The sequence below is a fragment of the Lathyrus oleraceus genome, chromosome 4 (genome assembly GCF_024323335.1).
Source record: "Lathyrus oleraceus cultivar Zhongwan6 chromosome 4, CAAS_Psat_ZW6_1.0, whole genome shotgun sequence".
Classification (NCBI taxonomy): Eukaryota; Viridiplantae; Streptophyta; class Magnoliopsida; order Fabales; family Fabaceae; genus Lathyrus; species Lathyrus oleraceus.
The window spans coordinates 126,972,552-126,999,448 of NC_066582.1; the positions used below are offsets into that span (position 1 = coordinate 126,972,552).

Genomic DNA, 26,897 nt, shown 5'->3' on the forward strand with positions numbered 1-26,897 from the left:
GATGAAATTCCTGTTTGGCAGGAAGATTATTTATATAGGATTCATGTGATGCATGTGGGAATGCGAATGAGTTTTGATTTCATATAAGGTTATGCGTAAGTATGATGATGTTTGATGGATTGATGCATGCGGGAATGCAGCTGAGTACTTGGATTTTTTGGGTGGGGTTTTATTTTTCAATGAGATTGTTGGGGAATATCATCATCAAAGGGTTGATGGAAGATAGTGAATGTCGACATCAAAGGGTTGATGGAAAAGAGTGTCATCATCAGGAGGCTGATGGAAAATAATTTGTCATCGCCAAAGGGTTGGAGAAAAAGATTGTCATTATCAGAGGGTTGATGGAAAAGAATATATCATCGTCAAAGGGTTGACGGAAAAGAGACTTCATTATGGAGTGGCATCATCAAAGGGTTGGTGGAAGTAATTTAAAAGATATCATCACCAAAGGGTTGGTGGAAAATAATATGTCATCATCAAAGGGTTGACGGAAAAGATTGTCATCATCAGAGGAGTGATGGAAAAAATCTATCATCATTAGAGGGTTGATGGAAAAGATCATCAAAGGGATGATGGAAAGTTAACCATCATCGTCAAAGGATTGACGGAAAGGTAATTGTTATCGTCAAAGGGTTGACGGAAGGTAAATGTCATCATCAGAGGGCTGATGGAAAACAAATTGTCCTCGTCAAAGGGTTGACGGAAATAATTGAAGGATGTTATCACCAAAGGGTTGGTGGAAAAGAATTTGTCATCGTCAAAGGGTTAACGGAAAGAATTTGTTGTGAAATGTTATCATCAGAGGGCTGATGGAAAGGTAATTGTCATCATCAAAGGGTTGACGGAAAAGATTGTCATCATCAGAAGGCTAATGGAAAAGAAAAATCAGGTAATCCTCATCAAAGGGTTGATGGGAAGGGATTATTATATTATGTATGCATATGGTGCATGCTAATGAAAATTTATCGTTTTGGTGAGAAAGCTTTTGGATATGCAACTTCCTGATTTGGCAGGAAAGTTATGTGTATTTATTGTATGGAGTGCATGTGGTAATGCAAGAGGATTATTGGTTGTTTTTGGATTGATCTCCCTTTTTAAAGGTGATACTTTATGGGTACCAATGTTGATTGGATTTGGGTTTATGAAGGTTCCAACAAAGTGGACGTTTATTTCTTGGTAGTTGCCAATATGGACTGGACTCTAGTTTTGGTGAAAGGTTTTGACTTCCCGACACTCGATGGGTGATAAATATGGATGCTCTTGGTGCCCCAAGCTTTATCATTTGCTGATGGGCCGCATGTTCATTCTTGAGAGAATTTTCAACTTCTTTGCCTGGTATGCCTTGATGGTTTTCAAATGATTTAATGAGCGTAGAGACGTAATCAATGCATGATGATTATGCTCTTGCTCTGCCCCAAGGCTCTTTGCAACTTGTTTGCCCCAGCCTGTAGGGTCTTTGAAGGAATTTACCTTTGAAAGGAAACCCAAAGAACGTTTATACCATGGATTGAACCAACTTTTCCCTAGTGTTTGAATCTCTCAGTATTTTTTCCCCCTGATTGAGCTTTTGAAAGGTTTGCCTCAGATAGACTGAATACTTGAAAAATATTTGCCTCTTTGATCCACTGATGCTTGGAGTTTATCTTTTGACTGACCAAGTCATAGTCAATGGATGCAATGCCCCTAATTCATAGGGTTAAGAGGTGTTCTTGTTTCGAGTCAGTACTGACGAATGATCAGGTTCTTCTATGATTACTCCTTTGAAGTTACTTGATGGTAAGTTCTTACTTGCAGTTAAAAAATTTTATTTACTCAATGGTAACTTTAATGCAATATTCGTGCAGGTTTGAAAAATCATTTATTGGAATGATGTGATAGTGTGTGATGAAGGAACCAATAGTTCAAACGCATTGCTAATTTGGATAGTGCGGAAGATACAACAAGAATATGGTGCTAATACAGGTGGTTAGAAAATATTTAGGAGTCAGTTTACGTAACCTTGTTGTAGTATGCTTTCAGAATAAACCCTGCCTCAATTAGGTCTTTTAAAGGTTGTAATGTGGCTTCGTTCATGGTTATCGAAATAAAAGATATAAGGCTCAAATTTTGTTTGAACCCAACCTTCTTCATGATGATCTCCAATCCTATGCTTAGTTAATTCAACACACACATTCATCTTTTTTGAAGGTGTCAGGATAAAGATGGGGATTCAAGGTCTCCTGAAATGGCAGCCACCTTATTTTGTTTTTTGGATGTCGGTGACCCTTTGATTTTGGTATGGTGGTCACTAAATCTTGTTTTGTTCTATTGAGGGTTTTCGTGACCTCTTTTGATTTTTCCTTGATCCCTAACTTTTTCCTGGACCGCTTTTTGAAGCTTTAGTCCATCGGGATTACCCTAGTTTTTTTGCCTAAGTCTCCTTATCGGGCGTTCGACTTAGCGGGCTCTTTCTTTGAAGAACAACCGACATAACTTTTGTATTTTGCATGGTTCCTTCTACACTTCAGGATGTGTGCGAAGAATATCATGTGGTTGATCCTCAAACGGGATGTTTCATCTTGTAACTTGGATGTGTAGTCAAATTAACTAAACATTACCCTGCCCCAGGTTAAGCGTAAGGGCTTGTAGATCAGAAAGAAACTCCTACTTCTAGGCTCGGAGTGGTTGACTAGGGATTAACTCCTTATCTCTCCAATGTTTGGGGATTTGAAACAATGCTTGTACATCATCAGCAAGATTTTTTCCGAAAGCATACAATTAGCAATTATGGGTATTTTGTTTTTGTCATCCTCCCCTCAATCTTTTCTAAAATAACAATTTGATAAATGAATCAGAGAAATGTTTTTTTTATATAAATGGAAAATATGAGTGAATACGAAAGGATTCGTTCAAAACATGCATGATAATTTCATTAATATTACCATTAAAGGAAATCAACAATACTTGAAAGCAGATAAGTACTTAACATGCAAAGAAAAATACAAATGAAATGCTAGACATAGCCAAATGGTTGCTAGTGCAGAGGAAGCTCTCTCGTGCCTGGCTCGCTGTTGGGCTTGCCTTCTTTAGAGTTGTGGTAGTTCTGCTCATCGAGACTAGCATGGTAATCATCTTCAAACCTATTCTCGGAAAATTCTTCCACAGTTCGGACTGATGGAGCCACATAGTTAGGAGAGTAAGTATTGTTGATTTGAAGACCTCGAGGCGCAAATGAGAACATCTTGGAGTCAAGTAGCGTCTGTACCTTGTTCTTGAGCACCTTACAGTCTTCAGGCAAATGCCCATGTGCCCCCGCATGGTAGTCACATCGAGCATTGGCGTCAAAGCCTGGTGGATATGGAGGAATGACTGTATTTAGCTCCTTTGGCACTATCAGTCCTCTCTCAATCAAATATGGAAGTACTTGACTATATGGCATTGGAAGCGGATCGATATGCCTTTCTGGCTTCCTTGGCCTTTGTTGAGCATGTTGACGTTGTTGATGTGGAGCGTTCTTTCATCGGTATGGCTATTGATATGGAATGTGTCGTTGATACTGAGGAGATATTTGATTTGTAGGATACTGACCATGTGGAGAGAATGGCATCTGATATGGAGCTTGTGGAGCTTCTCAGACTGCATTAATTTCAGCCTCTTCTTCCTTTGGGGAACTGGCGATAGATTCCCCCTCAATGCTCTAGCCATTCGAGGTGCATTGGATTCTTCCATTTTTAAGGCCATACTCGATGCGTTCTCCAATTGACACCAAGTGAGCGAAGTCTGATGTTGCACTACTAATCATCCTTTCGAAGTAAGGACTTTGCAAAGTATCCCGAAATAATTCCATTAATTCTTTGTCTAAGAGTAGTGGTTCAACACGAGCCGCTAACTCTCTCCATCTTTGGGCATAGCCTCTGAAGGATTCGTTGTTTTCCTGCGATAAGGCCCTCAGCTGCATGCGATAGGGAGCTATGCCCAAATTATATTTGTACTGCTTCAAAAAGGCATTAGCTAGGTCAAACCATGATTGAATGTGACTCCTTTATAACTTCATGTACCAACTCAATGATGACTCAGTCAAACTGTCCTGAAAACAGTGAATCATTAGCTTATCATTGTGAGTGTAAGAGGTAATTTTTTGACAAAACATCACCAAATGGTGCTTTGGATAGCTATCCCCTTTGTACTTCTCAAATTTTGGTACTTTAAACTTTAGGGGTATAACCAGGCCAGGTACCAAACACATGCCTAAGGCGTCCAGTTCAAGGGTATCTTGTCCTTCTATGGCCTTGAGTCTTTTCTCTAGCACACGACATATTTCAGCAATCTTATCATCTTGTGGTCGTTCATTATTCACCACCAGGCTTGTCCCTTAGGAATTTGGCACGGAGAATGCAAAGCTATGATACTCAACACCATCATGATATGAGGAACTCCTGTCTCGAACAATATGGCGTTCTTGTACCACAGAGTTATCAACTAGGATTTGCATCGGTTGAGGTTGGATAAGATCATTTACTGGAGATGGAATAACATTCTCAATGATTGCAGTCTGCTGAATGTTGCCCTCCCTCTTTGCTAAAGCTATCAATTCCTCCACAAGTTGGTCTATCTGGTTTTTCATCGAGTCCACATCTCCTCTCAATGCAATGTGACTTTGCTCCAACAGAACCATGGTCTGTCAAGAGCTACTTCAAGTCCGATACGAGTGTCGGGAATTCAACTGTGGGTTTTAGACAAAGGATGGATGAGTTTTTTTGTATTTTATGTGGAAAAGGATATGAAATGTATGATAATGAATACAAATGCAATGATATGTCTATGAATGTAGTGACATGTTCAGGATCACAGGTTCAAGGTGTTCTCAGATGAATCAAAATAACAGGTAAATGACAAGTATCTCTGATTAATGGAACCCCATGGGTAGGCTCTACAGTTGGCAGGTTCCTAGAGTCACCAATACTTCTTGAGAATGTCACTGCCGTGACGAAGACTCGTCGGACAATAATATCCTTAAGATGATATCGTCTAGGTGACGTCTTCGTATTGTCCCAACAAGGAAGGCTCCATGGGGATTATACTACACGACTCTGGAGTCCAAGGTTCTAACAAGGTTCTCAAAGTCATAGATCGAGGTTGGAAATATTACTATAAGGTAATAATACGTCCAAGGGATCTCATCTGATTAAAGGAATAGGAAAGTATCGATAAAACCTTTGAAAGATAGAATAATCGTCGTCACAACCATATTCGGGCTCGGGAGTCGATTACGCAAGGGGAAGATATTAGCACCCCTCACGTCCGTTGTACTCAATGGGAACCTTTAGTTTAATTTGCGATTTGAATGTTAGCCAATGTTGTTTGTTTTCTCCGAGTGATAAAAATATTGAAAAGAGAGATGGGTGGAAACCTCAAAAAGGGGGAAAAGGGAGGTTTTTTTTATTAGTGTGCTCGCCAAGATCTCGCAATCTAGTGCCTACGTATCCTTATGGTACAATAAGAAAATCAGAGCATTCGTAGTTCGGGGAACTACGGTTGGTTGGTGTCTTTTACTAAACAACTATTTAGATCGCGTTCTAAAGGTTAAACATTGGCTTGTCTACTCTCGACGGAGGCTTAAGCACTAGTTTGTTGTGCACATTAGAAAGGATTAAATAGTGTTTTTTTTAAAAGAGTTTTGATCACACGGGGGAGACAAGTTAAATTAATATGTTTGATGTTTCGCTTGATTGGTTTCGATCGCACGTGGGCGAGAAAAGATAGATTTGATGTCTTAAGATATTTTGTTGGATGACGATTACTCGAATAGTCGAGTAAAACAACTCGTATCCCAACAGCCGAGGAGAGGAATCGAAGGCTCTAGACCATCTCCCTTTTCATCCTTAATTGAAAAAGGAGTTTGATAATAGTTAAGGTATTTTAAATTGATGACAAATACTCGGATAGTCGAGTAAGATAACTCGTATCCTAATAATCGGGAAAGGGAATAGAAGACTCTAGACCACTTTCTTTTTCATCTGAGTGATTATAAGTTTATGTATGGTTGATGTATTTTAGATAAACGACAAGTACTCAAATGGCTGAGTAAGACAACTCATATCCAAGTATTTGAGGATAGGAATCGAAGGCTCAAGACCGTCTCCCTTTTCGTATAGTTTATTATGAGAATGATTTGATTTAATTGAGTTAGAAGTTATAAAGAAATGACAATTGTCTAACCGACCGAGTAAGAGAACTCGTATTCAAACAATTGAGGAGAGGAGTTGAAGGCTCAAAACCATCCCCTTTTTCATTTCGTTATTATGAAAATGATCCGTTTTGATTGTGTTTAGGCGGATAGAAATGAAAATTATTTGACTAGTCGAGTAAGAGAACTCGTATTCAAATAATCGAGGAGAGGAGTTGAAAACTCAAAACCATCTCCCTTTTCATTTCCAAATGAAATGGTATTTAATTGTGATGAAGTATTTTAATTGAGTTTGAATAAAAATACTCGAAGTTGGATCGAGGTGTTAAATTTATATTTGCGAATAAATTAAATTATTTTGGTGTATCAATCATCTAATCGATTAATTAATAACCGAATAGGTCTCATTGTAAGAAAGCCCAAGAGTAAGCTATGTGAGGTTGATGGCGATGCTAAAAGCTATCAACTTACAAGGGTGTGGAAATGGGTTCGACATGAAATCGAAAGTCGTGTGATTTTAGTTTGAAATTTGTTTGGATTAATGAGATTGAAATGGTTTAGGAAATGATTATGAAATAATAGTGTAAGAAATCGATCATCCCTTAATTATCAAAATGAGTTGATTAAAGTTCGATTAATTAGATTAACTAAATTAATTAAGATTAATTATCAAAATCATTTAATTAAATCAAATAATCAAGTTAATTAAAATTAATTAATCATAATTAAACGAATTAAGCAAAACTTTAATTAATTAATTAATTTAATTAAAAGAGAAGGAAAATAGGTGATAATATGGATTTAATCGGTATGAGTTGATAAAGATGTGCTCAAAACCGGTTTGCGTGTGATGACAACATGATTAATGTCATACGCAAATTCAAAACGCGGTGAAAATATTCTATTAATTTATTGAAACTTTGATGGTATAACGGCATGAAATTGTCGAATCCATTGAATAGAAAGAATCTTATTTATTTAAGGTAATGAGAATTAAGAATCAACAAGAACCCAATATTATTTACAAAAAATTATACTATATATGATTAAATGGCCCAATCCTAAGTGACAAAAGCCTATCACTTAACCAAAATTCATACAATGATCAAAATAATAATAATAATAATAATAATAATAATAATAATAATAATAAAATAAATAATAAAGAAGCTAATGAGGATGGGGAAAACGCTCATGCTGTTCATTTGACGAAAAGATGGACCATTGCAACTTTATTCTTGTTCCAATTAGCAATCGACATGCATTATCTACTAGAAAATAAAAGAAAATAATTTCTCTTCTCCTTTTCCATCGTGCTATCATGGAGAACGAGAACTATCTTTCTATCTTAAGTAGAACCCATTTTATTTTTTAACGGTTTTTCTGAAAGCTATGCAATTTGTTCATCATCACCCGTACAAAGAAACAAAACTACCATCATATGAACACATATCAATTGAATAATAATACTCAAAACTGACTGAGTCCATAAACAGCATGAGTCGACGAACAAAACAAAACGAACTAGATCCAACCAACAAACAACAATACATAAGATTCGAACACAAACACATCCTCCAATATTCAACACGGTTATGGAATCAAAATAAATTTTAAAAAAGAAAATCTAAAACAACCAACAAATAATGATACCGAAATTATCGGAAATAAGATGCAACGCATAACTAGAATCGAAATGGAAACGGCAAGAACCAATTGGGTATTGAGTGTTACCGAAGTTTCTCGTTATTATTATGTTGTTGAAACTGAGTTGAACGAACATGTATCTCGCGAGCAGCTCAAAATCTTCAGTTGACCAACAACTTGTTATCCTACAAGAACGAATAAGTTGGTGCCTCCATCTTATATGGTGTAGATCTGCTACGGTCTTGATGGAGGTCGCGCGGATGGAGAGAGGAGGTCAACAATGTTTTTCGGTGTCAGAGAGGTGATCGAGCGAGGTGAAGGTGGATGTGTGGTTGTAGTCGCGGAGATAAGAGTGATGTTGACGGTGGATGGAAGTTGGATTCGTGGTGGTAGGTGGTGGACACGATGAGGATGGGGTTGTGGTATGGAGAGGTTTGTTGGAAACAGATCAGAGGGAGAAGATACACGGTAAGTGTTGTATGGTGTGAGTTCCGACGGAAAGCCCAAAATCAAGGCAGTTGTTGTTGCTGTTGGGGTTTTGAGGTGTGAATGAGAAAATTTTATGTGTGGAAGACGAAGAAGTGAGGACATTTCAACGGTGAGAGAGAGAGAGAGGAAATCCATCGAATCAGAGGGTGCTCTTTCTAATTTTATTTCCTTTTCGTTTTCCCCCAGAGAAAAAAACGTTGGAGCCAGCCTTATCACCCTTTTATTACTATTTTTGTTTTTTTATCCTCTAGAAGGAGGACATGCGTCCACTACGTGCTGGATAGGAAAATGAAAATGTTAGTTGTTCGTCCCTTTCCAATCAGTGAGTAGAGAGAGTACCGTTGGGAGTGACCATTCCATTTTCCAATTGTCAAAGAAATCAGATAGAGATCTTTGGATGCTAGCTGGCGTTAATTCATTAGAAGACATTTTCCTTAGCTGATATTTTATGTTCCTATTTATTTCATTTCTAATTTTTGATTGGATGAATAGGAAAAACATGGATTGCTTAACATGGACCATTGATTATTATGAATCGATGATCGGGATTGAATCAAAGAAGCACAAAATAATTTAATTGTCAAAAATGTGTCTTCTAGATGATTTAATTGATTTAAATAGGACTAAATCAATTAATTCAAATAAAATTCACAACTTCTTAAATAACCATGATAAAATTAAAATAAGAACATGAAAAATTCTATTTATTTAATCTGAATATTTTGGCGAAAGAACAAAATTAAAACGACTAAAAATAAATAAAAGTCGGGCGAAAATTTGATCAAAAAATTAAATCGGATGCACTAAAATGATCAGCACGAAATATATTTATTGGAAAAATACAGCGTATCTTTTAATTTTGAAATAAATTTTGACCAGTTAAAAGGCTCAGGCGGGTCAAAATGCGATTGAAAAAGTCGTCGAAATATATAACGAGCACACCAGTTTAAACTACGAAAATCGTAGATTAATAATACTGATGTAAGCAAGTTTAATTTCAAAACTTTTTACCCGTTGATTTTGCACGTGCTTGAGGAATGATTTAACTAATTTGATTGTATTTTTGATAATTTATTCCGACTGATATTTTAGGTATTATTCATGATGAAATGCATGTCATGCTATACAAATGATGCAAACTGAAATTAAAATTGAATTTATGATTATTTTAAAATGCCCGAACAAAATTGGGGTATGACAGCTGCCCCTATTTAATTACCTTGAACCAGAAGGTAAGAATGACAGCAGTATTCGTACATTCATGGTGGAAGATAATTAAATATGAAAAGACCCGGATTTTGTCCTTTGAAATGCAAGGAAGAAATGCAGAAAGAAGATGCAGTGAGAAATACAGTAAGAAAAATTATTAGAAGGTAAATGAAACAGTCAAGACTCTCTGGGAATCATCAGAAGAGAATCTTGAATGCCAGGATCGAGATACTCCAACAAATGGAATGACGCCTCAATTGTATCTAAGACTTTCTGAAAATTAGTAGAATAGTGTCTTAATTTGAACGCACGAGATTCTCTGAGGATCAACGAAGCAGTACCTTATACGATATAATTGAGATATTCTAACAAGGGAGTGATACCTCAACCGTATCTAAGATTCTCCGAAGATATTAGAGTAGCTCCTAAAAATAAATGAGATTCTTCATATTAATGAAGCAGCATCTCAAACAGATAAATGAGGTTCTCTGAATCAACGAAGGAGCATCCTATATGGTATAATCAAGATATTCCAACAAGGGAATGATACCTTAATTGAATCTAAGACTCATCGAGGATATTAGAGCAGTATCTCTAAAAATGAATGAGACTCTTCATATTAATGAAACAACATCTCAAACGGATATCTGTTGGGGGAAATAATTTTGAAAAGACTCCTTTTGGAGGAGATTTACTATAGAAATGCTTTGTAGGGGAAAAGCTCATAAGAGATCTTTTAGGGTAACCTCTGCTTGGGGAGCAATGATAGAAAAGATGTTGGGGAAGATCATTATTAACCATAAAATTGAAGAATGACTTGTTGATAAATAATTCCACATTTGAGATGATTCATCTTCAGACCATGCTTCCTCATCCTTTCGAATGACTATCGAAGATGACCTATATGATTTTTCCCTGATACAGACTTGACAACTATATCAACAATATAAATTTGCATAAATTTTTCGATAAAATCATGAAAAATGGAATTCATCGCTCTTTGGTAGGTTGCCCCAACATTTTTTAAACCAAAACGCATCACCACCCATTTGTAGGTGCCTAAGGCTCCAGGACATCGAAATTTCTTTTTCGACACGTCTTCCTCAGCAATAAAAATTTGATTGTATCCAAAGTATCCATCGAGCATACTAAGATACAGGGTGCATTTTTATGGGCTTGGTTAATGGTAGGGTCCTCCTCAAGGATTTCTCCTTGGTTTTCTACTACTCGTTACCTTCGAATTTGTCGAGGTGCTTGTCGAACCTCAAAGAAGTCTGCGATTCGCGCCATCTGCACTGCCATTTGTAGGTTTGTTTGGGTGGTGTTTTGAATCAAAGGATTGAATATTATGCCTATTTTTTGGAAAGCATATGGACCATCTCATGGTTACTTTCATTCATTTGCTACCTTAAAGCTACTGCAGAGTTTGTAGTGAAATTGGGCATTTGTTGGGCAGAAAATCCCACCCTTGGGGTTGGTTGATTCGACCCATATTATTAACAGCCGACCCAAACCCTTGTAAAGGCGAGAACATGTTCACCAATGGGTCAGCGAATATTGACGTTACATTATGCAAATTTTCCATCATCGAAGTTGGCATGCCATATGGTTGTTCACGACCGTTCAAATGCATTGTAAATCCAATCACATAGGGCATGAATACACCAGTTCCTACTGGAGGAGGGGTCATCGATTGACCATGCATCCTCACAGGAGATAAAATTGGTACTGTAAGCGCTCGACAATATGTCCATCGTACTCGCCGTGGATGGAATTGCTTCATACACAGATGTTGTGGCCATAGGCTCCCCTGCCGACCGAGGGGGTTGTTCTCCATTGTTATTTGGCGGATTCACCATCCTTCTTACGTATCTCCTTTTTGGTATTGCTTCGTTATTTGTGTCTACTTTACCACTTCTTAATCTCACGCAACGAAGTTAGAGAAATTATAAATGAAGAACTTTTAAATACTTCATAGATTTAAGCACTGGTCCCACTGGGCGTGCCAATATGTTTACCGTCGAAATTGGTAAAAAAAACGCTAGTCTTCCAAATTCTATATTTTTGGTCACTCGCAGGATCGACTAGATTGATCCTAGGACATCTGCTTTAATTCTTTTCAAGTTTTATCACTTATGAACATTTCGACAATGCTCTTTTCGTCGAAAATAATGTTGACGTTTGTAAAGAAACGCAGAAATGTAAATGGCAATGTAAATAACTTCAAAGTAAATTTACAAAGAAAGTAAATAATAGAATTATAAATGACTTGATACAAAAGTATAAAAATGGTTATCACACGTACATTGAACTAAAGAACTCGTTTCTCAATAACACAGATACTTTGAGTAATATGAGATTTTTTGTACAAAATGGAACACCCCAATCCTAATCACTAAGATCCCTATTTATAATAAATCGAAAATAACGGTAACGAACGGTCTCTTCTCCAAAAGATGACATGTTCTCGCTTGCATGGACTTCACTACTTACTGCTTTCCACGTGTCTTCTCAAGAAACGAAGAAGGCCAAAAATGGTTATGAGCCTTAATTTGAATCATGCTCGTCGAACGCAACTCCAAACGGACACCTTCGTCGAAAAGTGAATCTGAATCTAAGAATATTTATAAGACTCAAACCAAACCTTCTTCAATAAAAGTCTTCTTCGACTATGCATTCTCAACTCTTCATCGAAAATAATATATTCTTTTCCAACTCCGAAATTCCAGCTAATAAATAGTCTCTGGTTTCATCACACCAAAGATTATAGAACATTGGACCTCAACCTACAAGGTTATCATAATTCTACATAACAAGGTTAAGCCTTAGCTTAGGTAAAATGGGACCCAACAGGTTGAGATCCCATTGGGGCTCTCCGGTTACTTTATGTCTAGAACCTACTGAGTTCTACGATGACAACTAGTTGACATCCCACTAGGGTTCTTTGACTTCTCTATGTCTAAAAACTACTGAGTTCTACAATGACAACTAGTCGAGATCCCATTGAGGCTCTTTTATTTCTCTATGTCTATAACCTACCAAATTCTATGATGATAACTGGTCGAGATCCCATTCGGGCTCTCCAATTTCTCTATGTCTAGAACCTACCGAGTTCTACGACACCAATGGTCGAGATCCCACTAGGGCTCTCAAAATTCTCTATGTCTAGAACTTACTGATTTCTACGATGCCAATGGTCGAGATCCCACTAGAGCTCTTTGTATTCTCTATATCTAGAACCTACCGAGTTTTACGATGCCAATAGGTCGAGATCCCATTAGGGCTCTCCGACTTCTCTATGTCTAGAACCTACCGAGTTCTATGGCGTCAATAGGTCAAGATCCAACTGGGGATCTCCGACTTCTCTATGTGTAGAATTTATCGAGTTCTATAATGATAATTGGTGGAGACCCTAGCAGGTCTCTCCGACTTCTTTATGTCTAGATTCTACTGAGTTCTATGATGCCAATAGGTCGATGACCCACTAGAACTCTCTGACTTCTCTTTGTATAGAACTTACTGAGTTCTACGACGACAAGTGGTTGAGATCCCACTAGGACTCTCCGAATTTACTATGACTAGAATCCACTAGGTTATATGACTTAAAACGGATCGATATCCCACCTGAGCTCTCTGATTGTTCTACATCACGAGTCCACCAAAGTTCTTCTGCTCCTTCATCAAAGTCGTAAATATTCCTAAATATAAAATAGGAATTGATCTATCTTCAAGGACATAAACTTAAACGGAGTCTTTGATACGATTATAACAAGTTTATGTGATTCAGAATTAACTCAAAACACTGCACCCTTACAGACCTCGTGCTTTGGGAGCTTATGTATATCCCTATAATTTTATGAGGCTGGAGAATTATTATGAGGCCAGGCAGTAATTTCCATACTCATCCTGAACTCAACTGACTGGGCTCTGAAGGGAATGGGCCAAGTTTGAACCGTTATAAAGTTTCTAAAAAACCTTTACAAAATGCTTAATAATGAATCAATTAGATATTACTAATGGCTACTAAAACCAATGAAAGCACGTCCCTTCAATATCCAAGAGGGGGCTCAATAATTTGTAGATAAATAGGTCTTGAGACCAAATAGAAAAGGGGTATTTTATGAATGAATAACATAAAAAGGAGAAACACGTGAAAACCTTGGACCACCAACAATGGTAGCCATGATCCCTTCCTAACTTACCTCCTTCTAGACATGGATGGAGATTGTGATCCCACCTGACTAGGCTTCATGGGGATTTATGCAAATGATGTTTTAGCAAGAACAGGATATTTTTTTAATTTTACATTTTGTATAGTAAGTTTAACTTAAATACAAAAACAATATAAAGATACATACTTTGGATTGGAACAAGTTCCAAATTCAATCTACTTAGATAGCGGGTCATCTCAAAGTTGTTAGTCTAAGAGAGGATCATATCCTACACATATTCTAGAGGTATACTTAAACATAGTCGGTGTTCGGTGTTCAAAGTATGAATTTGTTTTTAAAATAATATTATGATTTGTCCACAACGGTCATTTGAGAGAATTATCCAAATAAAGTTTTGGGTTTTGAAACCCTGAACTCTTTGGCTATAAAGCATATACGTCATAAGTCACGACACAATATTCTCCATTCTAAAAACTTATCACCTATGATTCTCATTTAATTTATTGTTGGAAAGCTTGCATATACACACCCCTTTCGTGGAACACTGGCTTACTATGGTTGTTCACATTCAATTGACCAACTCACATACCATTTATTTTATGTCTGGTAAGAATTAATTAGTAGTTTCGTTTTATGGAAATCATACTTAACAATTTCTCCACTTTTGTATTCTAATAATTGTCAGTAATACATAACCTCACCTAATTGATGGCACTATAATGTCATTGTCCTCACTATAAGCTTTTTTGAATCAACCACAAAACATATAGGCTTCTTTTTTATCCAAAAGGTCAATGGAAATCCACCTTTCGTTACATGCTGGGAAACCAACAATCTCCATAGAGACTTGTTAGTGGCCGCCCAATAGAAGTTGTTACAACATAATTATTCTTTTATTTTCATTGTTTTTCTTTTTCTATTTTTTTCTCATAGTTAGTTTTTTTGGGGTCAATCTGTTAGGCCTCTAACTGTCTTGTTATTGGGCTATATATAGATCCATATGAACTTTTTGTAAAGTTAATTTTTTTCATTAATGAATAATTTCATTTTATTTCTTTTTTATTTTTGTCAATGCTTCCTTGTAGCCATCTTAACATGGTATTAGTCGCAATAATTGCTTTGTTTTTTCTCCATTATCTTTCTTATTTCTATATTTTTTTCACTATCTTTCTCTTTCTGTCTATACATGTGTTCTGCATGCAATCTATTCTTTTTTCACTACCCAAGAACATGTGTTTTTCGTCCATTACTCTCCTCGAGATCACACTATCTCTTTCGCATTGCATAAACCAAGAAAAATAATGAGACACATCTCATTTCATCTTCTCTCTCTCTCTCTCTCCCTCTCTCTGAAACTCACCACCTTCATCTCGATAACCATACCTTCAAACCCTTTTCCAAAAATATTTCCATTTTCCAACGATTTATTGGAAAACCTTTCTCAACTTTTGTTTTACTTCCTTTTATTACCCATAAACCCTTTTGTTTTTCATCCCAATCATAGAAATCACACCCAAACCTTTCCCTTTTTTCTCTCTCCCTGTAAACCTAATTTTATCCATTATCACAAATATCAACCTTCGACAACCCTTATCATTGGCATCTCAAAATAGTCGTTCCCCTTCACCTCATTCGTCACCCACCAAATTTTATAATATTTTACAACATTTAAGAAATTATGGTAAGAAATTGAAATTTTTTGACCCCTTCCATCATGCATTTGCGATCCTTGTTGCACCTGTCAACTTCTCCAACAATCAAAATTTATGGATTTGGATATTATGTCAGTCATTTCCTGAAGGGTCTCAATGAAAATTACAGTCTTGGTAGAGCTAAGATAATGCTGATGAATTCCCTACCACCCATCAATAAGGCTTTTTCTTTCTCATTCAACAGGAAAGATAAATGCTTGTTCCCACTGAAGAATACAAGTTAATAAATTCCTCCAACAAACCGTATATGCAGGGTCGACCAATAGACAACAAACCCAAAAACTATGCTTTTGGTAGAGGCAGAGGAATAAAAAATTTCACATACTGCAACAAGCCCGACCAAAATATTGAAGTATGCTTTAAGAAGCATGGATTACCTCCCTATTTAAAAAAGTCAAACATTGCTCATATCTCCTCTGAAGACCCTCCCTAAGATGCTGCTATTTTTACTCCTAACAAGGAGCTTCCGACACAACTGAATACTACAAGCCTCACCCATGATCAGCAAGAAGCTATGCTCGTCCTCCTCAACCAATCTGTTATAGCCACAAATTTAAATATTCACCATATAACCTTTTCTTTTGCTCTAGATTCAGGTACTTCTAAAACTATTCATTGTTTTAAACATGTTTTCCCTTGATATGTGGATTTTGGACATAAGTGCTACTGACCATGCATGTCCTTCCAAAATATTATCCCAAATGGAGCCACCATCACTTCCCATTATTCGGGCATTGTCCAATTCACTGCTAATTTTTTTTGAATGACGTCCTTTACATTGAATTTTTTTACACAAATCTTTTTTTTTTCCGAAACTCATTGCTTCTCTGGACTGTATGTTAACCTTCACCCCATCTGAATGTGTTATACAAGCCAACCATACCCTGATAAGGATTGGTGCAACTAAACTCCACCAAGGCCTTTGCATCTTAACCTTACAATCCAAACCTCACATTGATTTTGAATTCAATTGTACCCCTAGTTATCCATCTGCCATCAATAATTGTACCCTTTGGTAAAATAGATTAGGTCATCCCTCTCATGAGGCTTTAATTCATATCAATAAAAAAATTCCCTTATCCGATTTTACAAAAAGTTATATGCCTTGTGATACTTGCTTTTATGCCAAACACAAAAGATTACCTTTTCAAGAAAGTAAAACTATTTCTTTTAAACCTTTTGATCTTATTCATATGGATATATGGGGACCCTTTTCTATACCATTCATGTTAGGTCATTAGTATTTTCTCACTGTTATAGATTATCACACTCGATATTGTTGGATTTTTTAATGAAGTTAAAATCTGAAGCTTCCTTGTTAAGTAAGTTTTTTGTCAACTTTGCTAAAACCTAATTTAACAGCTCTATAAAAATTATCAGGACCGACAATGGCCCTGAGTTCACTCTAAAAGATTTTATCTTACTAATGGCATTAATCACCAAACTGCTTGCGTTGGTAGCCCCCAACAAAATGAGCTTCTTGAAAGAAAACACCAAAACTTATTAAATGTTACTCCTGCTCTTTTATTACAATCCAAACTTCCAAAGGCTTTTTGGTCTCATGCTTTAACCTATGCAGTTTTCATTATTAATCGCTTGCCCACTAAATTGATGCACTATAAATGTCCATTTAATTTGATTTTCCATGATGTCCCTGATTATTCTATTATGAAAACTTTTGGATGTCTGGTTTATGCTTGTAGCACTAAACGCAATAAAACTAAGTTGGACTTTACGTCCTACAAATGTGTGTACCTAGGCATTAAACACGGTATCAAAGGACATATTCTATATGATATTCATCATAAAACATCTTCATTTCCCGTGATACTGTTTTCTTTGATAATATCTTCCATTACACTCCTCAAAAATCCCAACCCAATTCAGTTCCTCAACCTATTAACCCTCCTTTTTTTGGACCTTGATTATGACTATGCTTTCCATCCACCCCCTACTAGCCAAACCAATATTAATCCTTCAACTATTAATAGTCCCACTAACTTCAATCACTATACACCCCATTCACCGCATTCCCCTGTTACAAATCCACCACTAACCATGCATACTGACCAACTCCTTCCCTAAAACAATATTGAAACTCCACACCCCCCCCCCCTCCAATCCTCCCATCATAAGAAAATCCAATAGATTATCTAAACCTCTAACATATCTTAAGGACTATCATTGATCCTTACTCCAGGGTACTTCTTCTCCCCACTATCTCCATACTCAACGTAATATCTCTCACCCTATCTCTAGTGTTGTTTCTTATAACAATATGTCTTTAAACCATAAACTGTTTAATTTAACTATGTCTAGTAATTCTGAACCCAAAATATATTCCATAGCCATTAAATATCCAAATTGGCAACAAGCCATTAATGAAGAACTTAAATCTCTCACTAAAACCAATACTTAAAATATAATTTCTCTTCCTCCCAACATAATTGCCATTGGATGTAAATGGATTTTTAAACTCAATTTTTTAGCTAATAGTAACATTGAGAGATATAAGCCGATACTTGTTGCTAAGGGTTTTAATCAAACTGAAGGCTTAACTTATTTAGCCACCCTTGCTCCGGTAATCAAAATGACTACTATTAGATTATTATTATCTATTGCATCCATATTAAACTAGCACCTTCACCAACTGGACATTAATATTGCCTTCCTCCATGGTGACCTAGACAAGGAAGTATATATGAAATGTCCCCCTGGTTTAAAGGCTCCCAACAATATTGTTTGTAGATTAAATAAATTCATCTATGGCTTAAAACAAGCTAGCCTCCAGTGGAATCAAAAACTTACTTCCACCCTTATTAATTTAGGCTATCATCAATCCAAATCTGATTATTCACTATTTACCAAGAAACATGTTAACTCTTTTACCGTTATCCTTATTTATGTTGATGATCTCATTCTTGCAAACAATTATTTAACTTAGTTTTCTAACGTTCAGAAAATTCTTGACACAAGTTTCAACATCAAAGACCCAGGACATCTCAAATACTTTCTTGGATTTGATATAGCTAGATCCTCTACAGGAATCACTTTATGCTAACGAAAATATAACCTAGATTTTTTGCAAGATGTTGGCCTCCTTACTACAAAATCGGTGTCAACTCCTATGGACCCGAGTTGCAAGTTGGATTTAGAGAACGAAACTCCTCTTTCTGATCCTTCTACTTTCAGGACTATCACTGGTAAATTTCTTTATTTAACCCATTCCCGACCTGACATTACTTTCGTTGTTTATAGGTTAAGCCAATACTTGGAAACACCAACCAATATGTACATGCTGGCAGCCTCAAGGATCCTTTTCTACAACAAAAATGCTCCTGCTCTGGGTCTGTATTCAAAGAAAGATTCATCTCTGAACATCACATGCTTCACCAACTCTGATGGTGACAAACTAATGTACGAGTTTCCTCAGTAGCTCCTGGTAGCTAGTGATAGGGGCACGAGGAAGACCCATGTACCATTATAAGGTTGCGTCCATGAAGGTGTCAAACAATAATTTGCACTTCAGGGAGTCAGGCGCTCCAAGGATGGTAATCTAGATGTTGATGGAGGCGACATGTTCGTAGGGATCACTACACCCATCAAACTTTTCCATATAGGGAGGTTTAAACCCTTTAGCAACAAGTGCCTCCTATGTTTAGTTTGAAAGTGGTTAGGGGCCTAGAACCTTTGTCTCCTCTGGGGGATTGGTCTTTTGTAGGCGTTGTCAGATGTAGATGATGTTGTCTTCCAAGCTCTGGTTCTGACAACAAAGTTCATCCATGACATAGCATATCTCCGCTAGGCAATTAGAATCACTGCTACCACCAGTTTCCTCCGGCAGAAGGGATGAACCTATCTTATTCACCGTGTATGGGAATGGCAAGATACAAGGAAATAAGGTGGTAGTGAGTACTGTGTTTGTAACTGAGGGTGTGACCCAAGTTAGTTTTACTGAAGCCCCACGGTGGGCGCTACGGTACTTATCATAAAGTACAAGAGTGTGTGATATCCATGCACATGTAGGGGATACTTATAGGCCTTTGTAGTTGAGGGTGGTTAGGGCTTGCTCATGATGGTGAGAAATCCTGTTTAATGGTGGTTTTTGGCGTGTATGGACGGTCGGCTCACGTGGCGTGAGAGACTTTGTCTTTGATGTGTTATACAATAGGTATAACGATATGTCCTTTCTCCTAATAAGGAACAGGTATTTATAGAGGCCTTTGGATCTAAGATTCAAAAAACCCTAGGGAATGGTAATCGCTCCCCCCAAGACTAGAGGTGTTTGTTATCTTCCTACTTTCTAGGGAGTCGTGGTACGACTTTATCTGGGTGGTTAGTGCCTAGATAGTGGTAGTGTACACATTTTCCTTGAGTGTGAATCTCGCTGACATAAAGGTCACACTTCGATGATGCCTCGTAGGGCAGAGACCAGCAGGTCGTCCATTTGTGGGGCTCTCACAAACATATTGTCATACCCTAAATCTTTCCCGAGTTCTCTTTTATGATTCTAAGGAGTTACTTATTTCGAATTATTCAATTAGCCCAGTTGGTAGTGTAGTGAAGAGGTCAAGCATAAGGTTTGGGTTTGAATCCTATTGTACCTCCTTTTTGTTCTTTAATTTTTTTATCCAAAGTCAAAATATGACTTTTTTTATTATTTATTTTTATTTAATTTTAATGTACGATGCCCCTGCAATGTTAGCGAAATTCGATTTATCCCCTGTAAAAAAAAATAGATCCCCTTGAAATGTTAAAATTATTTGTCTTTTGCCTCTAAGCGCAAAAGTTACCCTTGTAATAATTTTTTTTATTTAACCCAGAGAGTCACTGTTCAAATTGTACGTGTAGGAGAAGAATAAAAAAAAACTATTACAAAATGGAATCCAAAAAAAAAATTACAACAGTAAAGTGAAACTCGCATACATTACAGGGATGTCGTATATTTAATCCTTAAATTGTTTACCACTTTATTTTTACTTTTTTAAAATTCAAATTTATTAAAAAAAAAAAAAGTGAATTGATTCCCTTTCTTAAATAAGTAAAAAAAATTGTTATTGTTTTCTCCTTTTCTAAGTAAACGAATATCCCAAGATTTAATCACATAATTTTCTTTCTATTTTGTTTGATTTTGTAATAGAGAAATTGGTAATGCACTCTCAATCAATGATGATCATGCATCTCGTTAAATCGGATTAAAATTTTTAAAATATTTATATGATATAACAAAATAATATGTTCTTATTAAATAATAGTCTGAAAGTTTTGTACACTATAAGAGCATCACTATTAAACCTTTTGTAATAATAGATAATTAAAATAAAAATATGTTCTATAATAGATCCCTACCTATACACGTAAGAAGGGAGAAGACATTCACCAAAACCATTCACCGCAATATCCCTCCACAATAAATTCCCCTATTCCACCACACGTGAAACGCACCAAAACCATTCTCTCCCTCTATTTTGTTTGTTACTCTCTCTTTCTTTCCATTTATTCTTTATTAATGTTATTATTAATTTATTATGTTTGGCTTGTTACATGCATTGTGAGGTTCTGTGGCTACTGAGTTTTAATTTTAGGATTGATGTTAGATTATCATATTGGACTTGGTTTTTTTAATCTTATTAAAATCCGTTTGCATGAATGGTCAATTATTTGTTGCAAGTAGTACAATATTTATTATATATCAGGAACAAAGAAGATTGCTTCGGTACTAGCATAAAGAATACGGTTTGATTCTCTATCTTAATTATATAGTTAGATTTTCTTAAAGAAGCTATCTTGTCCTTTTCTTTATTTTTATTAAAATATATTAGACATCATTGGACCACAACAGAGGCGCACCCCATGTATGTAGGGGTGGACAAACGGTCGGGTCCGGTCGGTTTCGGGTCCAAAAACCCAAACCAAGATAAACCGTGGATGAAGAAAATAGACCCAATTTTGGTTAATTTAATATCGGTTAAATTCGGTTTCGGTTTGACGGTTTGACGGGTATCTCGGTTGGATTTATACGGGTTGTGCCTATTTAAAATTGCAGCCCAACTACAAGAAAGTTAACTTTTCTTTTAATATTTTAAAATAATTTATTTTCACATAAAATTGACTAGTCAGATTTTTCTATATCTATAACATCATTCATCACAAAGTCATTGAATATAGGATATCATTATATAAAATCAAATCCATATATCAAGCTCAAGACTATTAATAAATATATTATCAATCACATGTCTAATTATCTTAACATTTAGCATTATAACAACACTATTAATATAGACACAACACATCTAAAGTTATAATTACAATCATCCATAGTGAGTATCAAAGAAGTTTAAAACCATCCAACAAGCAACATGATCAATAATTCATCCAACAAGAAGGACAAATATTGTGATTGTAGTTCTTGAGATAAAGATATAGATAAACCATTATGCATTGTTGAATTGGCATATTTGTTGAATTGGGGTATGTTGAATCTGCATATGCTGAACCTAACAATTTAATACAATAAGGGAAACATGAATAACATTAACACTGATTGTTGCAAAGTACAACCAAAAATAAAGGAACAGCCAAAATATTGATGCAGTGGTTTTTGACATAACATTCTTTTAATTCTTATTTCAATTGATTGTTTAATAGAGGAAATAAATACCTTGATATCAACGGAACCTATTGTTTGTACACCAATTAAATCTATTGAGCATTCACTTTCCCATGGTTCAACTCAGCAATGCCTATTCTAGAGCTTGACCCTATAAAGAGGAAAGAGCATGGGAAAATTATAAGGTTCCATTCTTGATAAATCATCATTTAACAATTACATGAAAATTAAATGAAACAATATTTAATTATAACAAGTACCTCAATCACAACTACATGGAAATTTAATGTTGCTTGGAACCGTTACTTACTGTTATAGAGTTTTGTGGCTTTCAATTCACAACTACATGGAAATTAAATGAAACAATATTTTAAAACTACAGGAAAATGTATTAAATGAATTAAGTCAGTTTTGATAAATCATCTATTCACAACCACATGGACAAATCAGTTTTGTTATAAAATAAAGTACCTCTTTGACAAATGAGCAGTCTCATAGTAAGCAAGCCAAACATTTGAAAACAAAATGCCAAATTCCAACAAGCAAAACATCTTAATCTGAAATGAATTTGAATAGATTATAAGTATAATGAATGTTAAATTAAAACTGATATATAGTAATTAAACATTACCTAATTTCATTGAAGCTTGAGTGAGTGCCAAGATTCATCACAGAAAATTTGACCTCCAAAAAAGGCTTACAAAATATAATTATGTGTTGTGCCAAGATGTACAAGTCATATATGACTCCAAAATATCAAAATGATTTCAAACTGTGGAAAAATAAATAAAAGCAGAATTAGTATAATATAAATTAAGTATAAAAAAGTAGAAATAATTATGCAAAATAGTCATTATCTTACAAAATTAGAAGCATCATATTTCTCAATCACAACCTATTGGTTGTGTTTGAGTAGAACCTACAGCAGCACCAGTAGCACCTCCAACTGCTGCTCCAGCTCCAGCAGCCCCAATATTTGCGGTTATGAAGCATTGTTGAAATTCTGAAACAATAAAAATGAAAATGTTATAGTTAATGGAAACCAACAAAAATATATAAATAAATAAATATTGAGCAAGAATTTTGGTACCTGATATGATTTCCTCAGTTATCCCAAACTCTTCTGTGTAATTGATGTCTTTGAAATATGTACGAGCTGGCTTCAACCAGTTCTGAGTACATATCAGCCCTTCAGCCACTGCTGGACTCAAAGAGCTCCTATAACATTCTAAAACTCTCCCCCGGTGCTAAATGCACTCTCCGAAGCTACGGTTGATACAGGGGTGGCCAAAATTTCTTTCACCATTGCTGCTAGGATTGGGTAACGAGGTTTATTTTGTTTCCACCAAGTTAGAATGGATGATTTGTCATTATCATTTGTACAAGGATCATTCAAGTACCTCTCAAGTTCATTTTTTTTATCAATGGTATCTTTATCCTTCAAATGTTGCTTAAATGCATCAGCCCTTAGAAAATGTGAAGAATTTCTAGGTTGAGCATCAACAACAGATTGATTATCTGATGGACCGGATGACCGAATGGTCACATTAGTTTGGTCATGGGCAGATTTGTACCAGGTGTACAATTTAAACAAATTATCCTTGACATTTTTGGCCATTTTCATAGATTTTTCGGTCCCTTCCCCGTGAACTTGATCAAAAGACCACTCAATATATCTAAACTTATAATGAGGGTCAAAAATCACTCCAAAATAAAGAAATTGATTGATGTTCTTTTCCTCTCCCCAATATTTATCGTACTTACGCTTCATCTCATGTCCTACTGAGGCTAAATCAGAGTTCAAGTTCATAGATGCTTCTTGAAGCTCACCAAAAACAGATGATAATTGGTGGTAAGCAGTGTGCAATGACACTTGTTGAGATGAAGAAAATACCTTGGTGGCTTCATAGAAAATTTTCAAAAATTTCACAAAGGCCCTAGCCTTTTCCCAATCAGTATAGCAAGGAGGACCATGACGTCCAAACCATTCCACATACCCTACATCTTCTCCTTCTAATTTTTCAAATGCTGTTTGGAACTTCTCAGCAGCATCCAACATCATGTATGTCGAGTTCCACCTCGTGGAAACATCGAGACATAGATGTTTCCTACAAGTAATCCTAGAAAATTCAACACACTCTTTGAATTTCAATGCCCTTTGTGGTGAAGATCTCACAAATCTCACAGCATTACGAATGCTTGACACAGATGAATCTTGTTCTTTCAATCCATCATTAACAATTAAATTCAAAATATGTGCGCAGCAGCGCATATGAAAAAAATCAGCTTCACCCATTAATCCATTCTTGATATGAACCCTTTTCTTTAAATATGCTACAGCTACATCGTTGGACGATGCGTTGTCAACAGTGATTGTAGACACATTTCTAAGACCCCATTCCCTCAATACATCCTCAAGTTTTCTACCAATGGTCTCCCCTTTGTGATTAGGAACTAAACTAAAGCTAATGATTCTTTTTTGGTAGTTCCAATCATTGTCAACAAAGTGAGCTGTAACTGTTATATAGCTAAGGTTTTGAATGGAAGTCCAACAATCTGTAGTAAGTGCTACCCTGCTGCAATCATACCTAAAATAAGCTTTCAATCGCAACTTCTCATCTAGATACAACTGAAAACAATCCCTAGCAACTGTCCTCCTAGATGGGATAGTCAAAAGTGGTTCTAATTGATTACATAAGAATATAAAACCCTCACCATCAACTACTCTAAATGGGTGTTCATCAAGGATAACAAACAGAGTTATTGCCTTTCTACAAGCTTCTTTATCAAACTTTGGGCTAACAGAAATCAAGCCACCACTACCAAAAGCAAGGTTGGTTTGTTTCAGGTCATTTTCTAGGTAAGGATTTTTGTAACAAATTTTGGAGTGGGCGAGCATGTTAGACGTTCCGTGTGATTTAGGATCACATCTATATCGTTTATGGCAATGCTTACAGGCAGCAGTTCGTTCCACAACATCAGTTAATTCGATAAAATGGTCCCAACATGAAGATTTTTTCTTGGGACCATCCGCATTAGGCCTCCTTCTCTTTCTACTATGGTCAATAGGAGGGATAAGAGCCTCAGTTGCAGCTGCAAACGATTAATAAAGCATACAAAAATACACTTAGTAAAACAAAAACATTTACATAAAAAAGAACACTAGTTAATAAATTATTTATTTTTCACATACTGTATCTACTAATGAGCATGAAAGAAACACTAGTAATAAGTAGTATTAGATTATTAAAAGGAATACTAGTTATATATTTGTTTGTTCACATACTGTACAAACACAAAATCAGGTTAAAAGGAATACTAGTAGTTTTAAAATATTGTATTAGATTATTAAAAGGAATACTGTATTATATATTTGTTAATTCATATCAGGTTTTTCAAAACACAAAATAAAATTAACATTTGAAAACTTCTAATAGCCTAACCAATATTTCACATTCAAACAACATAGGCAAAAAATAGAGTTAATTAACACTTACTGTCTTGTTGTTCTTGCTCCATAATTTCCAACCCAACTGGTGGTACTTCTCTACTACTATCTCCTTGCTCCATCTTTCCAATTTCCAGTCCATATAATAAAACATGTCAAAACAAAATCCAACAAAATAATTAATACAAATAAATCAAGAATCAGAGAGATAACATTAGCTATTAAATCAAGAATCAAACAGAAAAGTAACATTACCTGATTAGAGTTTTTTAGAAGAATCAGAGATCTAACATGTCAAAACAAATAAATAATGTTAGTTTATAACTTTGAAACATTAAAACTCAAATATTCATATGAAAACTCATGAACAAAGTAAAACCCTAAATATATAGAAGAAACAAAAGACTGAAAAAATAGAAGAAGAAAACGAAAATACCTTAAAGAAGATGATGAAGAAGAGTTCAGTGAACAATATACACGGTTTAGAAGAAGGATCTATGCCATATTAAGGTTTTTGCAGCGGCGACGGTGGATTAGGGTTTGAGAAGATGAACAGTTCTTGAAGAGAAAGTGAGAGAGCGTGAGATGAGAAAAGTGAGGAAATGTGTGTTTTGCTGAGTCTGAATGGAAAAAGGCTAGGGCCTTTGTGAAATTGCCAGCATGTAAAATTGTGAATTAAACCGGTTCGGTTCGGTTTTAAATGGTTCATATATATAGGTCCGAACCGGTCCAATGCTACCCATATTAAACTGTTTGGACCAACCGATTAAACCGTTTAACCGACCCAGCCCAATCCCTTTTCATTTTTTTTTCCGGTTATGCCGGTTCCGGATCGGGCTTGGACCGTTTGTCCAGCCCTACATGTATGTACTGCCATAAGTATTTTCTTTTTTCTTTTTCCTTTTTTCTTTTCTCTTATTATTATTTCACACTTTTATAGTTTCCTTAATTTTTATAGTTTCATCATTTAAGAATTAGGTTGTTATCTTTGTAATTGGAAGTCAGGCCTATTGGGCCTTTTTAAATAACACCCCCTGCCCAATCATAAATATATCCTCTTTACTTTTATTTATTTATTTATTTTATTTTATTGTTTAATTGTTAAATTTAAGTGCCTTAGGGAGGATCATTCTTTAATTTTAGTAAAAAAATAAATAATTCCTTTTTATAAAAAAAATCAGATGAAAAGACGTCTTGGATGTATCTTTTTGTAGGTCTATGAAGGATCGAATACAAATTGTATCGTTTGGTCAATCGAACGTCCGCCTTAAAATCGGCCATAAACACGTCAAACTTAATCTCTTTTGATCCCGTGTGTTGAAACTTGTTTTCAAACAATCTTTTCCACCTCGTGTGTTGAAATTAAAATCAACCAAAACACACTTATTTTGTACGAACTACGATACTTTAATTTTCTCATAACACTATAACAATATGTAAG

The 26,897-nt window shown here is 35.7% G+C and overlaps 1 protein-coding gene and 2 long non-coding RNA genes across 3 annotated transcripts; all 3 read right to left on the bottom strand.

The window, feature by feature from the left end:
• Positions 1–21,550: 21,550 nt before the first annotated feature.
• LOC127073994 (uncharacterized) lies at positions 21,551–22,702 on the bottom strand. The gene is made up of 5 exons (XR_007785911.1): positions 22,640–22,702; positions 22,480–22,565; positions 22,269–22,350; positions 22,060–22,159; positions 21,551–21,895 (listed from the first exon to the last, which is right to left on the bottom strand). It is a non-coding gene; the product is annotated as an uncharacterized LOC127073994 (long non-coding RNA).
• LOC127073995 (uncharacterized) lies at positions 22,695–23,241 on the bottom strand. The gene is made up of 3 exons (XR_007785912.1): positions 23,099–23,241; positions 22,871–23,011; positions 22,695–22,780 (listed from the first exon to the last, which is right to left on the bottom strand). It is a non-coding gene; the product is annotated as an uncharacterized LOC127073995 (long non-coding RNA).
• Positions 23,242–23,255: 14 nt separating this feature from the next.
• On the bottom strand, positions 23,256–25,578 carry LOC127136339 (zinc finger BED domain-containing protein RICESLEEPER 2). Its single transcript, XM_051062915.1, has 3 exons — positions 25,506–25,578; positions 23,409–25,101; positions 23,256–23,274 (listed from the first exon to the last, which is right to left on the bottom strand). Exons 1-3 carry the CDS (start codon positions 25,576–25,578, stop codon positions 23,256–23,258), a joined length of 1,785 nt encoding a protein of 594 aa, XP_050918872.1.
• Between the last annotated feature and the right edge of the window lie 1,319 nt (positions 25,579–26,897).

Excerpts from the sequence above, each read along its gene's own strand:
- LOC127136339 (XM_051062915.1), bottom strand. The coding sequence starts at position 25,578 with ATGGAGCAAGGAGATAGTAGTAGAGAAGTACCACCAGTTGGGTTGGAA. Across the intron at positions 25,102-25,505 it reads GGAGCAAGAACAACAAGACA|CTGCAACTGAGGCTCTTATC; the intron begins GTAAGTGTTAAT and ends AATCGTTTGCAG.